The 13,621-nt window shown below is 38.0% G+C and overlaps 4 protein-coding genes across 7 annotated transcripts; 3 read left to right on the top strand and 1 right to left on the bottom strand.

The window, feature by feature from the left end:
* The first annotated feature begins 358 nt into the window (after positions 1 to 358).
* On the top strand, positions 359 to 1,042 carry LOC105960621 (uncharacterized). The gene has a single exon (XM_012984813.2). It carries the CDS (start codon positions 422 to 424, stop codon positions 833 to 835), a length of 414 nt encoding a protein of 137 aa, XP_012840267.1. The 5' UTR covers positions 359 to 421; the 3' UTR covers positions 836 to 1,042.
* Positions 1,043 to 1,891: 849 nt separating this feature from the next.
* Positions 1,892 to 6,856, top strand: LOC105960647 (RAF-like serine/threonine-protein kinase 20). 3 transcript variants are annotated; one of them, XM_012984833.2, is made up of 10 exons: positions 1,892 to 2,360; positions 2,462 to 4,848; positions 4,928 to 5,055; positions 5,143 to 5,211; positions 5,293 to 5,445; positions 5,543 to 5,706; positions 5,807 to 5,954; positions 6,057 to 6,179; positions 6,291 to 6,378; positions 6,502 to 6,856. In XM_012984833.2, exons 2-10 carry the CDS (start codon positions 2,559 to 2,561, stop codon positions 6,714 to 6,716), a joined length of 3,378 nt encoding a protein of 1,125 aa, XP_012840287.1. In that variant the 5' UTR covers positions 1,892 to 2,360; positions 2,462 to 2,558; the 3' UTR covers positions 6,717 to 6,856. The 3 variants fall into 3 exon arrangements, with proteins under 3 accessions (XP_012840287.1, XP_012840288.1, XP_088681323.1); XM_012984834.2 differs by having other exon boundaries at positions 1,914 to 2,360; positions 4,937 to 5,055; XM_088825197.1 differs by having other exon boundaries at positions 2,008 to 2,360; positions 4,928 to 5,211.
* Positions 6,857 to 8,684: 1,828 nt separating this feature from the next.
* On the top strand, positions 8,685 to 9,158 carry LOC105960620 (uncharacterized). Its single transcript, XM_012984812.1, has one exon. It carries the CDS (start codon positions 8,685 to 8,687, stop codon positions 9,156 to 9,158), a length of 474 nt encoding a protein of 157 aa, XP_012840266.1.
* A 709-nt stretch (positions 9,159 to 9,867) lies between these two features.
* On the bottom strand, positions 9,868 to 13,214 carry LOC105960649 (homeobox protein knotted-1-like 2). 2 transcript variants are annotated; one of them, XM_088825198.1, is made up of 6 exons: positions 12,124 to 13,214; positions 11,139 to 11,259; positions 10,865 to 11,058; positions 10,625 to 10,756; positions 10,398 to 10,531; positions 9,868 to 10,294 (listed from the first exon to the last, which is right to left on the bottom strand). In XM_088825198.1, exons 1-6 carry the CDS (start codon positions 12,697 to 12,699, stop codon positions 10,255 to 10,257), a joined length of 1,197 nt encoding a protein of 398 aa, XP_088681324.1. In that variant the 5' UTR covers positions 12,700 to 13,214; the 3' UTR covers positions 9,868 to 10,254. The 2 variants fall into 2 exon arrangements, with proteins under 2 accessions (XP_088681324.1, XP_088681325.1); XM_088825199.1 differs by having other exon boundaries at positions 9,868 to 10,286; positions 12,124 to 12,972.
* Positions 13,215 to 13,621: the final 407 nt, after the last annotated feature.

Raw genomic sequence — 13,621 nt, 5'->3', positions numbered from 1 at the left:
TTCAATCCAATTTGTTCAAATAAAAAAAAATCAAACAAATCCAAAATATTTAATAATTTTCTTAATTAGCATCCATCTACCTTATTAGTATTTTATTTCTTTTATAAATAATATCTAAATTGTAAATACTTAACTTTTTGAGGGCCTACAAAATAGTATTTTGCACTTTTTCCCCCAAAATAAAAAGGTGCCACTTGAATAGGAATATAGGATAAGACCAAAATTTAACACACTCCTGCGCCACGTACTATACAGCGCGTCTTTCCCACACGGATAGCCCACAGTATAATTTCCCACTTACTCAGTGTCCTTTTTCGTCTTTTCACACCCCCCTGAACTCAGGTATATAACACCCACCCCCACAAACACAATCCTCAATCCACGCACAAAACACACACTCCAGGGTGAAAAAAAAAAAACAATGAAGATGATGAACGCCGCCGAAATTAACAACCCCGCCTCTCCTCCGTCTCTCAAATCGAAATTGAAGCGATCGCTGTGCTTGTCGTGCTGCTTCCGCCGCCGCAACCGCCGCCACCTGATTCTACAGTCTCCGCCGCCGTCGCCTCCCTCCGACGACAATCCGGCGTTGATTTGGGTCGGAACTGCTGGGCCCCACGACCACTCCTTATCGGAAATTAAAGAGAAGTGCCGCACGATGCTGGGTCTCTCCGGCGTTAAGCACAAGAGACACTCGTCGGTGGAGTTTAGATACGATCCGTTGAGTTACGCGCTGAACTTTGAAGATGGATTTGACTTTGACGATGAGGCGCCGTTGAAGAATTTCTCCGCCAGATTGCCGCGGTCTCCGACGGTACCCGCCGCCGTTACTTGAGTTCTCTTATTTTTATTTATTTATTTTTTTTCCCCCAATTTTGTGATGGTAACTGAAAGATGAGCAGTTACTAGGGTTGTAAATATAAATGATTTTTTTTTTTTTTATTTTGTGATTTTTCTTGAAATTGAAATTAGTGTAAAATGATTATTTTATTTTGTCTTCTTTTTTAACTGGAAATGGTAATGGCAGATTGCGTAAGCTATTCATGGCGATTGGTTATTATCTACTTTTGGTGGACTGAAAAATAATTAATTTATTGTGTGTTGTTTTTTATTTACGACATAATTGGGGGGGTTTAGGGGTAAAAAAACTAGAGTGGAATTATTTGAATTTCGCCAATTTCAATAATAATTATAATAATAATAATAATAATAATAATAATAATAATAATAATAGAAAAAAAAAAAGAGAAGCTTATTATGCATTATAGGCCTTGTATTTGATTTATAAGAGAGGCTGGCCCATTAAAGAATTAAAATCGGCCTATGATATAAGACTGCATATACTTTAGTAAGACCTATATTATTAATCCATATATTATCTCACTTGTAGTCCATCGAAATTATAAAGTCACAAAATAAAATAAACTGAAATCATGATCTATATATTTTCCACATTTTAAATGCATAATAAAAATTAGACAAAAAAAATGCAATAGATTTTTTTTTTTAAAATGTTTGGAATGATTTGGGAGTTATTTTCATTTTATTTTGTGGAAATATGTTTTGAGAAAATAATTTAAGAATAAAAATAATTTTTGTTTATGATTTGAGGTCATAAAATACGTTGTACCAATCCAATCATGCTTAAAGTTATATGAAAAAAATGTATTTTGGAAGAAGAATTTTGAAAAATAAAGTGGTATTTGTTTGTTTTCTAAATTTTTTTTTCCACGTAACAGTTAAACCATGTCTGAAATTTAGAAAAATTCAGAAGTGTTTCGAGAAATTTTTTTAAAAAGCTAAACAAACACAAATTTGGTTTCGAGAGAGTATAAAAGTAAACAAAAACCGAACCGAACCGAACCGAACCGAACGTTATCTCGGAAACCGAGACAAGAAAACCTCTACTAGTTGTTCACAAATAAGGTCACCCACCGTCTTCTCAAAATTATATTAATAAAAATTTCTCACTGTCTCAAATTTCGCCATGCACCCCTCCACGTGCCCAGTTTCAAAACACGCACACACACACACACACACACTCTCTCTCTCTCTCTCTCACACACACACACACATATACATCTCCAGGAAATAAATATGAATCCTTAAAGCCTAAGAATTACAATTAAAATAGAAAATCATCAAATCAAATTTGAAACCTATTTCCTCTTTCAAATCAAATCCAGATAGAAAGCGACCCCTTTCCCTCCCCATTCCTTCGTTTTCCTACTCTGTCTGCTTCTTCCTCACCGAAACCAATACATTATACATACACAGATAGATACATGTTTCTGATAAGATAAGCTCGCCGCCTCAAATACACACAGTTTTCCGCCTCTTCTCCCCCAATTCAATATCAGGTAATTAATTATCTTTCTCCCACTTCTACAGTAATTATTTTAACCGTTTTTTTTTTGTGTGTTTAATTATTAGTGATTTCATGTTATTTTCCCCCTTTCAGCTAAATGTGGATCAATACACACACCGTCAATTGAATACTATTTTCCCATACCGATTTTAGTTTTTTTTTTTTTTTTTAGCAAGAAATTATTAGTGTTATGGCCTTTGATCAGAACTCAACGCCCAAAAATTTACGCCCATTAAATATAGTGAGAAATTTACCCGAAGACCCAAGAATCGCTCCTGTAACCTCATCAATTAGACCCATTGAAGGGTTTTACACACACACACCCACAGATATTGGAGCCGTGCCTGCGGTTTATTACCAAACCACAGCTCCGGCTTTCTCCAACGGTGTTAGCGGGTGGGTCCCGCATATCGTGCCACCTCAACCCCAGCCCCAGCCCCAACAAGGTCTTGTGGGCCCCACCGTAGTTAGTTCTGCGAGCGGGTACACTTATAGTCCGAGTTTTGGTAGTGATGAGAGTGGCGGCGATACTTCTGCCTCTGTTCGGAAAATTAAGTTCTTGTGCAGTTTCGGTGGGAAGATACTGCCGCGTGTGAGTGACGGTGCGTTGAGATACGTAGGAGGACATACTAGGATTATCAGTGTTAGAAGAGACATCCCTTTCGTCGAATTCTTACACAAGATGGCCGATACGTTGGGACAGAGTGCGGTGATTAAGTATCAGTTGCCGGATGAAGATCTCGATGCACTCGTCTCCGTTTCTTGTCCGGACGATCTCGAAAACATGATGGATGAATACGAAAAGCTTCTAGAAAGATCTTCGGATGGTTCGGCTAAAATGAGGATACTTTTGTTTTCGCCTTCCGAGATCGAAAATGCGAGTTTTGAAGATTTGGAGGATGGTGGGAATAGGTATGTTGAAGCTGTGAACGGGATTATGGATGGTTTTAACCGTCTTGCAAGAAAGGAGAGTATTGAGAGTGGTAATTCTGCAAGGAGTTCCGATTTAAGTGGTACAGAAGGTGCTGATAGCTTAGGCCAAGTTAGTGGTGGTTTTTCGCCCAAGGGGATTTCTGTTGTCCCGCTCGAGACAGCACCGAAAGTGGTTTATGTTGATCCTAGTACTATGCCGTATGTTGCTCCTACAACTATAGGTGTTGTCTCTGAGCAAGACTTAGGGTTGCCAAGTGCGAGTTTTCCAGTATCTTCACCATACACACACACGCAGACTATTCAAGAAAGTCCGAACCATGGAAACTATGTTCAATTCCCTTCCCAAATGGGGTTCCCTTCGCATATTTTAGGACACATGCAACCTATTTACGCTCAACAGCCTATCCATGTGGGTGTGGGAGTTTCTCCGCATCAGTTTTCTCCTGCCTCTCATATGACTCCAAATCCCTCGTTTATAAGTACTAATCACAGTAATGCAGTTCCTGCTTTCGTTCAGCAGTCACCTCAGCATGTTCGGATGGAACAGCATTATCCTGTGGAAAGCATCATAGGACAGAGGGTGGTCCCCACAACTGTCCAATCGGGAATGTACAGCTGGCAACCAACAATTCGACACCCCGAGCAAGTGGCATTTACGGAAGGGGGATTGCCCGTTACACCTATTTCACCAGATACGTTCCCCGAGAAGAAGAATCCGAGACTCGAGGACTGCTACATGTGTCAAAAAGCACTGCCGCATGCTCACTCAGATACTGTTGTAGCTCACGAGAAAAACGGAAGCCCTGTGGGACCCACCACCGTTTCTGACTCGAGATCGATTTATTGCAGTCTCCCTTCGGACGTTCGAGTAGTGCCCACGATAAAGCCTCTTGTAACAACTGAAGGTAATAATGGGGATTATGACTCTGGGAAAATTCACACAGAAGCAACAGGGGTTCAACAATTTCCGTACGGTGTGTATGTGGCTAACGCTCCTCCTCAGTCTTCGCAACACAACAACACTACACAGAATCCACTCGCTCAACCTCTGCAGAACACAGAATATGCCGTTCGTGAATCGCCGAAAGAATATTCCGTTAAAGCTCCTATCGAAGATTCCACTTCGTCTGCATATGACAATCTAAGACAGATTGACGGGAGATTGGAAAATCTCAGGATACGCCCGTCTGAGCTTTTATCTAGCAACGAGCATAATAGTTTGTCTACTGACGGCAGTGGTGTAAACTCCGTTTATTCGGGCGTGGGGCCCGCTCGTGGGGCAGAAAGAATCGTACCTACGAATGAATGGAAGGACAACAACATAGGATCGTCTGTGTCGCCTCCCTACAGTATTCTTGATACCATTGATGAGTCAGCGTCGTTATTTGTAAATCAAGATCCTTGGAACATGCATCCAGATACTCACTTTCCTCCTCCCAAGCCTAGCAAGATTCAAATGAGAAGAGATGCTTCCGGTGAACATCATCAGTTAAATAGTGGAGAATCGAATCGGGATTTCAGTCCAGATCATAGTTTGTCCAATAAAGGTCTTGAATTGCGAATACTGTTATTATCATTTTTTTGGTGTTTGATTGCTTATTGAATTTTTTCTAATTTCTCAAAAAGATTCGGCAGATGAACTGATAAAGCAGGAACTTAAAGCTGTTGCTGAGGATGTAGCTGCTTCTGTTCTTGGTTCACCCGTTGATGTTCAAACTGCTAATGTCGCAACACAGCAAACTGACAGTTTTGGGGTTCGAGATTCCTCCAAGAATATTCTTTTTTTTTTCTTCCCCAAGGTTTCAGTATTTACGAGGCTTACTTGTTTTATCTTTACTCAGGAATTCAAGACCAAATTGTCGGAGAAAATAAATTTCGGGTTCCCTGCATCAGGCATTGGTCAATTACAGGTTTTTCATCTCTTAGCAAAATTAGAAATTTGCCGATGACAAACTACTCCTTGATCGTTTCTTTCGATTCTTGAATTTCAGATAATTAAAAACGGTGACTTGGAAGAGCTGAGAGAGTTAGGTTCGGGTACTTTCGGTACTGTTTATCATGGGAAGTGGAGAGGGACAGATGTCGCGATTAAACGCATCAACGATAGATGCTTTGCAGGGAAACCTTCAGAACAAGACCGCATGGTAAGGCCTTGTTTGATTCTCCAAGTTAAGATAAGATCTAAATTATTTTGTATGTGCTTTGTGGCTTACTGTATTTTTTTTAAATATACTTAATTAGAGAGACGATTTCTGGAATGAGGCAATAAAGCTAGCTGATTTGCACCATCCAAATGTGGTTGCCTTTTACGGGATTGTGCTGGATGGTCCAGACGGTTCGATTGCAACTGTTACTGAATATATGGTGAATGGTTCTCTTAGGAATGCTTTGCAGAAGAACGAAAGGTAATGCTAAATTGCTAATCTCCTTTCTGTAATTTTTTGTTTGAAATATTATCATTATTTCTTATCTAAAAAACTCCCGACGATCTTGTCTCTACACTAGGAGTCTTGATAAGCGGAAGCGCTTATTGATAGGCATGGATGCAGCCTTTGGAATGGAATACTTGCATGGCAAGAATATAGTACACTTTGATTTGAAAAGCGACAATTTATTGGTCAATCTCCGGGACCCACATCGACCGATATGCAAGGTTAGCTATTTGAACAAGTGCTTGTTTCGTCGTTGTATTGCTTTTATGTCAATAAATAAATAAATAAATAAAATGGCTTTCTTTGTCTTGCCCAACTTATAGGTCGGTGATTTGGGGCTTTCGAAGGTGAAATGTCATACCCTAATTTCGGGAGGTGTGAGAGGAACACTTCCATGGATGGCACCGGAGCTTCTCAATGGAAGCAGTAGCCTAGTCTCCGAGAAGGTACGCAAATAGTTCGGGTCTTTTGTCCCAATATATTATATCTTTCATATAATTAATCATCGTATTATAGTAATTATCGGATTTTTTCCGTAAAATTTGGATCTTGGATAGGTTGATGTGTTTTCATTCGGAATTGTGATGTGGGAACTTCTCACGGGAGAAGAACCCTACGCGGACCTTCACTACGGAGCCATCATCGGTATGTCACTAATCAACATATATCTATATCTATATATCTACATATATATGTATGTATGTGTATATACTAGCATACGGAAAAAAACAACCCTCGTCGTTGGGTCATAGAAAAACGTGTTTGTAGGTGGAATAGTGAGCAACACATTGCGGCCGCCTGTGCCGGAGCAGTGTGATCCCGAGTGGAGGGATCTGATGGAGCGGTGTTGGTCGGCAGAGCCATCAGAGAGGCCCAATTTCACTCAGATTGCCGACGAATTGCGGGCCATGGCGACCAAGCTTCCGGTGAAAGGACAAGCCCAGCAGCAGCTTCCATCGGCGAATCTCCATGTCAAAAGCTGATGTCATATTACACGTGTTTTAAAAATTAAATAATTATTTATCAACCTGCTTTATACAAAAGCTCGAATGTAAGCTGAATTGTCACATGTTTTAGTTCAAGAAAATTATACAGAAAAAAAAAATACACATGTTATCTATTATTAGACAATGAATATCCAGGTCAGAATGATAAATAGGTTAATTATATAGGTGCAAGTTATGTTTTACATTAATCTACGTATTTTTTTTATTTTATTTTTTATTTTTTTTTTTCATTCCCCAAATCATGAAGACATCTTAGGCATCGTTTGATTGGTTAGATAAGTCATAATTAACTAAATAATTGAAATAACTTTATAGTTTTAAAAACAAAAATAATAATTTGAAAAGGAAAAAGTTCATATGGTATTTTTTTCTTTCTTTCTTTTTTCTTGTTTCTCGGTTTTCCTTCTAATGTATCGAACCTATGACTAAATAGCCTACAATGTGCTTGCCAACGATCTATCTTGTCTTGATAAGTTCCTATGGTATGTTCCTTTCTGCAAGCATCGGTTTCGTAAGTTGTTGGATATTTAACAACAGGCAAGCTAAGTTTCGGTATTTTCGATATGTTCTTTTGAATTGCTAAAAAAAATCACGTGTTATTATAAATACTAGCAAAAAATCTTCTACGATGTATTTCTTCTAGCACGTAATTCTTCAAATGATACATTTTAAGGAGTGACTACAAAGTTAATTACTCAGAGTGGAAACCCAAACGCAATAAACTCGTCGTGGGGTACATACATCATGACTACAAAGTTGACTATTTATGAGAACTTAAATACATAATTAATGGGTGGTTGTAATTATTCAAAGACCATGGTTTTTTTTTTTTTGTAATTTACTCTTATCTTAGGGAATTGGCCTAATTTACCCTGTAAAAAATTAAAAGAGAAAATATGGTTAATATGTAGTTACTTTTCAACACACTGATTCTGGGGCGGATCTAGGGGGTGGCCAAGTATGCCATGGACCACCCTAAACAATGAAAATAAATTTGCCTTAGTGGCAAAGATCTCCAAGTTGTTAGATGAGGTCATGAGTTCGTCTCCATAATGGTACAAAAAAGTATTGTTTATTTTTTTTGTCTAAATTTCTTTTGAGCCCCTCTCCCATAAACACATTATATTATATCTATGTTACTATTTAGTCCACTCAAAATTCAAAATATAGAAAAAAAATCTTAACTGTTTTCTTTTTTTCTTTTAGCCCCTTTCCCCAAAAACACATTATATTATACCTACATTATTATTTAGTCCACCCAAAATTCAAAATATACAAAAAAAGTCCTAATTTTTTTCTTTTTTTTTTTTAGCCCCTCTCCCCCCAAAACACATTATATTATATCTATATTATTATTTAGTCCACACAAAATTCAAAATATACAAAAAAAGTCCTAAATTTTTTCTTCTCCTAATTTATCAAAAAAAAATAAATTTTTTCTTCTCCTAATTTATCAAAAAAAAAAAAAAGTTTCAATTTTTTTTCCCTTCTCCTAATTTATCCAACAAAAAAATGTTCAATTTTTTTTTCCGGGGGCGCTGCCCCCGAACCCCCAAAAATTTAACCCACTGTACAGTAAATTCTTGGACTCGGCACAGCCGGCATACCCTGAATTTTCGTCCTAGATCCGCTACTGCACTGATTTATTATATGAAAACTGATTTTTTTGTTGTCGTGTACATTATAATATATACACAATATATATATATAATATATAAGAAAATATATTATTTTCCTGGAATGGAAGAAGTCATATATAGTTGCTTAGGTTGTCTGAATTCTACGATGTTTCCTCACACAGTCACCACCTTTGATTTTTCTGCACACACACAAAACACGCACAACAGACACGGTAATACACACATTTATAAATTCTTAATTACTTTCCCAATTTCAAATACAGAGTACCATTTTCTCTCTCTAGTTTCTCTCTCTAAACGAACAATGGCCAGGTCTCAAGAAAACCCACCACCAGTCTTCACCACCACCGCACCTTACTCCCCCATGATCACCGAGCGGGAAAATGAAGGCGCCGACGAATACGCAGGCGGCGGATGCGGCTGTTTCCGGCGGTTCTGTTTCGGCGGGAGCCGCAACTCTCTGTTGCGAGAAAGGGGCACCGGCGGCGGGTCGCCGTGGCTGGTGGAGAAATTGAAGAAACTGAAGGAGTTGTCGGAGATGGTGGCGGGGCCCAAGTGGAAGAATTTCGTCAGGAGAATCGGCAAGTTCTGCAGTCCCAAGAAACACGTGAACAGCACGCAGCAGAACGCGCAGTTTCAGTATTCGCCGGAGAGCTACGCCCTCAACTTTTCCGGCGGTGATAGTGAAGATCACGGCGGCGGCGGAGAAGAAGAAGAAGGCAATTTGCTGCACAGCTTTTCGTCGAGGTTTGCTAGTGCTGGCCGCCCTTATCAATGATCACAAAAAGAAGCCTGGTTTTTCTTATGAATTAATTATTTATTTAATTTTATTAATTAGTGAAGAAAATTAATCATAAAAAAATATTATTGGAGATATGACATTATTTGAGGAAATGATTTATTGCAGCCATCGTTGACTTTTTTTTAGCATATGTGTATATATGTGACACGTGGAATTCTCGGCCAATTTGGTAATTATCAAATTATGTTATTGCTTCTCTTGTTTAATTTTATTTTTTGGATTATATTCCAACTATTAAGCAAAACTATTTTATTTAGGCATGAGAGCTGTCATAGTGTTTGTTGTTTGGTGTTTCTCTATTTTTCGCTCGGTTCTGTCGGGATGGAAAATGCGGTAAATAAACTCTCTTTTTCATGCATTTGTTGTTGCAGTCTTATTTGTGGTGTTTCCGCGCTTACACTGAGACGAAAAACACCATAAATCAATTGTTTCTCACAGGCGAATGTATTTTTTTATAAAATCAATCTTGGTTTTTGTGTTTTATTGTGCTTAGATCACTATAAGACACACACGATAAATAATTATAAATCGGGGACCTCTACGAAAAAATAAATACACAAATTATATTAACCATAACATCATTTTCAAGTATTTTAACAATTTTGAACATAGGAATGATACTAAAATAATTATAAGAAGATGGAGAGTTATGTATTAAGTGCATTAATTGTGATATTGAGTACTATTTTACCTAATTAATAAAACTCATAGTAACACAAATTTTACACAAAATCTATGTTGCCTCAACCCATACAAACTACAAATAAAAATAAATAAAAAAAAAAAAGAAAAAAAAAAAAACTACTACTAATTGGATTCTGCTCATATACTCATGTTGATATTTAATTAACACCACAATTAAAATATTACAGTAGCTTTTGATATGTTTTCAGGTGTCCAAATCATATATTAAGTCCTTTTAAATTGGCTTCTAACTAAATATTCTTACTCAACAAAGCCCCCAGCCAATTTCAAGAACTACCTTAAAAGCAGCTAACACTGATAATCTTCTATTTCGTCGTCCGTCCCATTCTTCACCCGTATATTTGCTCGAATCTGATACCCTTTTTCTTCATGCAAAACGTTCATTTCCCGTTTTGTCACCTGCACCACTATTTCACCCCCCAAAATCAAATAGCCATTCGTTTAAGAGTTTCGATTTTATTACAAACAATTAAAGATTGCATAAAAAAAAAAAAAGAAAAAAAGACCAACCTTTTGCGCTTGCTTTTCGGAGTAGACGAAGAAGGATTGCTATGCCAATTCCGTTTCCTTTGATTAATGAACCAATTGTTTATCTGTTTCAGTTGCAACCCTGTTTCTTGCACGAGCCTCGCCTTATCTTCCTCCTATTATATATCATTAAAAATATAATTTTAGAAATTAAAGACAAAAAAAAAATTGTATTGACCAAAGTGTAATAATCGAGCGAAAATGCTTACGGTTGGATAAGGCCATTTCGAATGCGATTGCCACCAAGATTTCAAGACAGAAGTAGTATCTCCAGGTAGTTTCCCCGCTCGTCTTTTTCGTAGTATCTCTTCTCTGATATCCACAATCTTCTCCTTATAACCCTAATTAAAGAACCAAAATTCTTGATTAGATACAAAGCTGTAAAAATAGCATCTTTAATCAAGATTTATCCGGGCTTTTTTTTTTTTTTTTTTTTTTTGTGCACTCACCTGTTTAAGCTCGTGTTTAAGTTCTAGCCTGACTCGTTCCATCAAAGACCTCTCGGTTTCAGTGGGTACTAAGGGACCAAATCCCATGTTGTCTCCTCCGTCGAGACTTTCATCGAACAGGTTTGTTTCACTGTCTGCTTGATCCTCGTCGTCATCGGACATCGTTGCCCCTGTACCTTCACCCGGTGCTACCCCTGTCAAGAATTGTCAGACAAAATATTTAGACAAATATGTCGACAAATTCTTGCTCGAATAATAAATAATAATATTTAACCTGTTAAGCTTTGTAACGATTGCTCAAGCTCCCAACAAGCCATGACTGCTTCCATTGCATGAACTCGGACGTGTTGTTGCAGTTGTTCTTTGAACGAGGACAGTAATAAAACATAATGCGTCTGCGTAAAGTTTAAACGACTAACATTTCAGACAAGAACTTCTAGAAGAAAAAACAACAACAAAAAACGAGCCGCAAGTGGGGCTACTACATCAAGAAAGAGATTCTTGAAAGCACTAAAAAAATGGGAGTTCAAATTATTAGTGTACCGATAAACAAGACGATTCCTAAATTTGATGGGATAAACAGATATACCGTCCCATATTACAGATTCGATTTGCCAACTATTCGTCTTGGTTTGATTTCGATTATGTTATTATCCTCTGTCCTAACTTATTCTCTCCTATCCTCATTCGATGAATTGCGAGTAGTTGTTGATATTTGTATTCCCACTCTAAATCCAAACAGTGACCTCACTTAAGCACATAAATCGGCAAAATTCAGGATTTTTACGAGAGCCGCTATATTAATCGGGATTTTACGAGAGCCGCTATACTAATCGGACAAGTTGCAAGCAAGCTAATTGAATCTTTTTTATAAAAGAAACAAAATTAAACATCATTCAACCCCAGAATTCGAGCACTTAAGTACCATCATTAATTAATTTCATCTTGATATACGGAAATTAAATTCCAATAATTCTTGAAATACAGAGTAGGAACTTATTTAAAACAGAATTTATCTGCGAAATTGTCTATGTGTAGAACAGTAGTAAGGATTCAACACCAGAGATCTAAAAATTCAATCTTGGAAACTAGACCAAAAAAATAAATTAAAAATAAAATCAGATAATTGTTGGAGAAAATGCAACAAAATTATTCAGTTTCAAATACCCAGAAGAAAAAAAAAAGAATTATCAAGATTAAATAATCACATAAACAAATATAAATTGGAGATTAAAAAAATATTAGGTTTGGTGTAGTACCATGAAATGGTCGAGGTCTTTATCGTCGAGGGGGTGTTGACCGTGTCCGAGAACGGAGTACTTAGCCACCACCTGCTGCGACTGCGCCAGCTGGGCGTCGATCCTCGGCAGCTGGTCCACCGGAGTAGCTATGCGGAGGCAGGACACGTGGGCCGACAGCAGCTGCTCGTAAAGTGGGTGGCTCAGAATATCCGCCTTGTATTTCTCTCTCTCCCAGTTCGTGCTGCTGCCGCCGCCGCCGCCGCTGCTGTTGCTCTTATCTCCGGCGGCGCCGCTGTCGTGGTGGAGGTGATCGTTGTTGTTGTTGTTGTTGTTGTCCGGTGGGGTGGTTGGGCTGAGTTGACTTTGGGTGGGGAGCCACTGGTGGTGGTGGTGGTGGTTGAGCCACGCGGTGGTGGTGGTTGTTGGTGGTGGTGCTTGCGACGGTTTGTCGTCGGGGGAGAGGTGGTGATCGGGGAGGAGGGAGCGGAAGACGGAGGCGTGGTTGTCGGAGTAGTGGGGATGGTGGAGGGGCATTTCTTGGGATAGATGCTGGTGGTTGTGGTGGTGGTGGTGGTGGTGGTCCTGAAATGCCATGTCTGTATGAAAAGCCAATTTCCCACATCTGCCTGCCTTACACTCTGTTATTATATAAACAGATGATCCTAGAGAGAGAAACTAATCTATTTAGACTTTAGAGAGAGAAAGAGAGACAAGTAGACTTCGTTTAAGTTCGGGTCTCAGCCGAACCCGGACCCGGACCCGGTCCAAGCTCAAATAATTATTCGGTGATTTCTCTCTCTACAAAAAATAAATTAATTAAAAAAAATTCAAAATTACAAAAACTCAAAGTTGAAATCTTTTAATAATGGGACTCAATCTTACAATTAGAAGCGTATATATATATGTGACTGATCGCCGAAACAGGCAAAAAAAAATTAAAGTACACTCATGTCAGCAGAAGGTACAGCAGTTGAAGCAGGGCTTTTCTCTCTGCAATAAGTCGACGAAATTCATAAAAGCACCTTGATTAGCGTTAATCGTTAATGAAAATTGAAAAAGAAAAACAAATTAATAATGAACACATTTTATACGTGTAATTTAAAAATAATAATAGAATTTTCAGAATATGGATGAGAATTGAAATCGGATTTTAATAAGTATTCCAAATTTCTGGTTTGCCCTGAAAAGTTAATAGGTCGGCTGATGGACGAGACAGAATGGATTGGCACTACGAGAAATATTTTTCGAAAATCGAAAGAATTTGTAAATTGCTGTCCAAATTGAACATCTAATCAATGAGAACATGTGTACCATAAGGTAGGTTCTTAAGCATGACAAATTTTATAGTATAAAGTATAAAAAATAAGGGTCTTTCTAGGGTGAGATCCCATGTTCTAAACTTTTATGAGATACCCCTTTATATTGCGCCACGTGTCCCAGCAAAAAAAACCTATTTTTTCTCCATTTATATATTGTCGCAAATACCCTTTTAACAATTATTATTTAAAAAAATCAG

Source organism: Erythranthe guttata, chromosome 11, assembly GCF_056151865.1.
Source record: "Erythranthe guttata isolate IM_541 chromosome 11, IM_541, whole genome shotgun sequence".
NCBI classification, from domain to species: Eukaryota; Viridiplantae; Streptophyta; class Magnoliopsida; order Lamiales; family Phrymaceae; genus Erythranthe; species Erythranthe guttata.
Note: the sequence above shows the minus strand (reverse complement) of the source record. Positions and strands in the feature narration are given on the sequence as shown.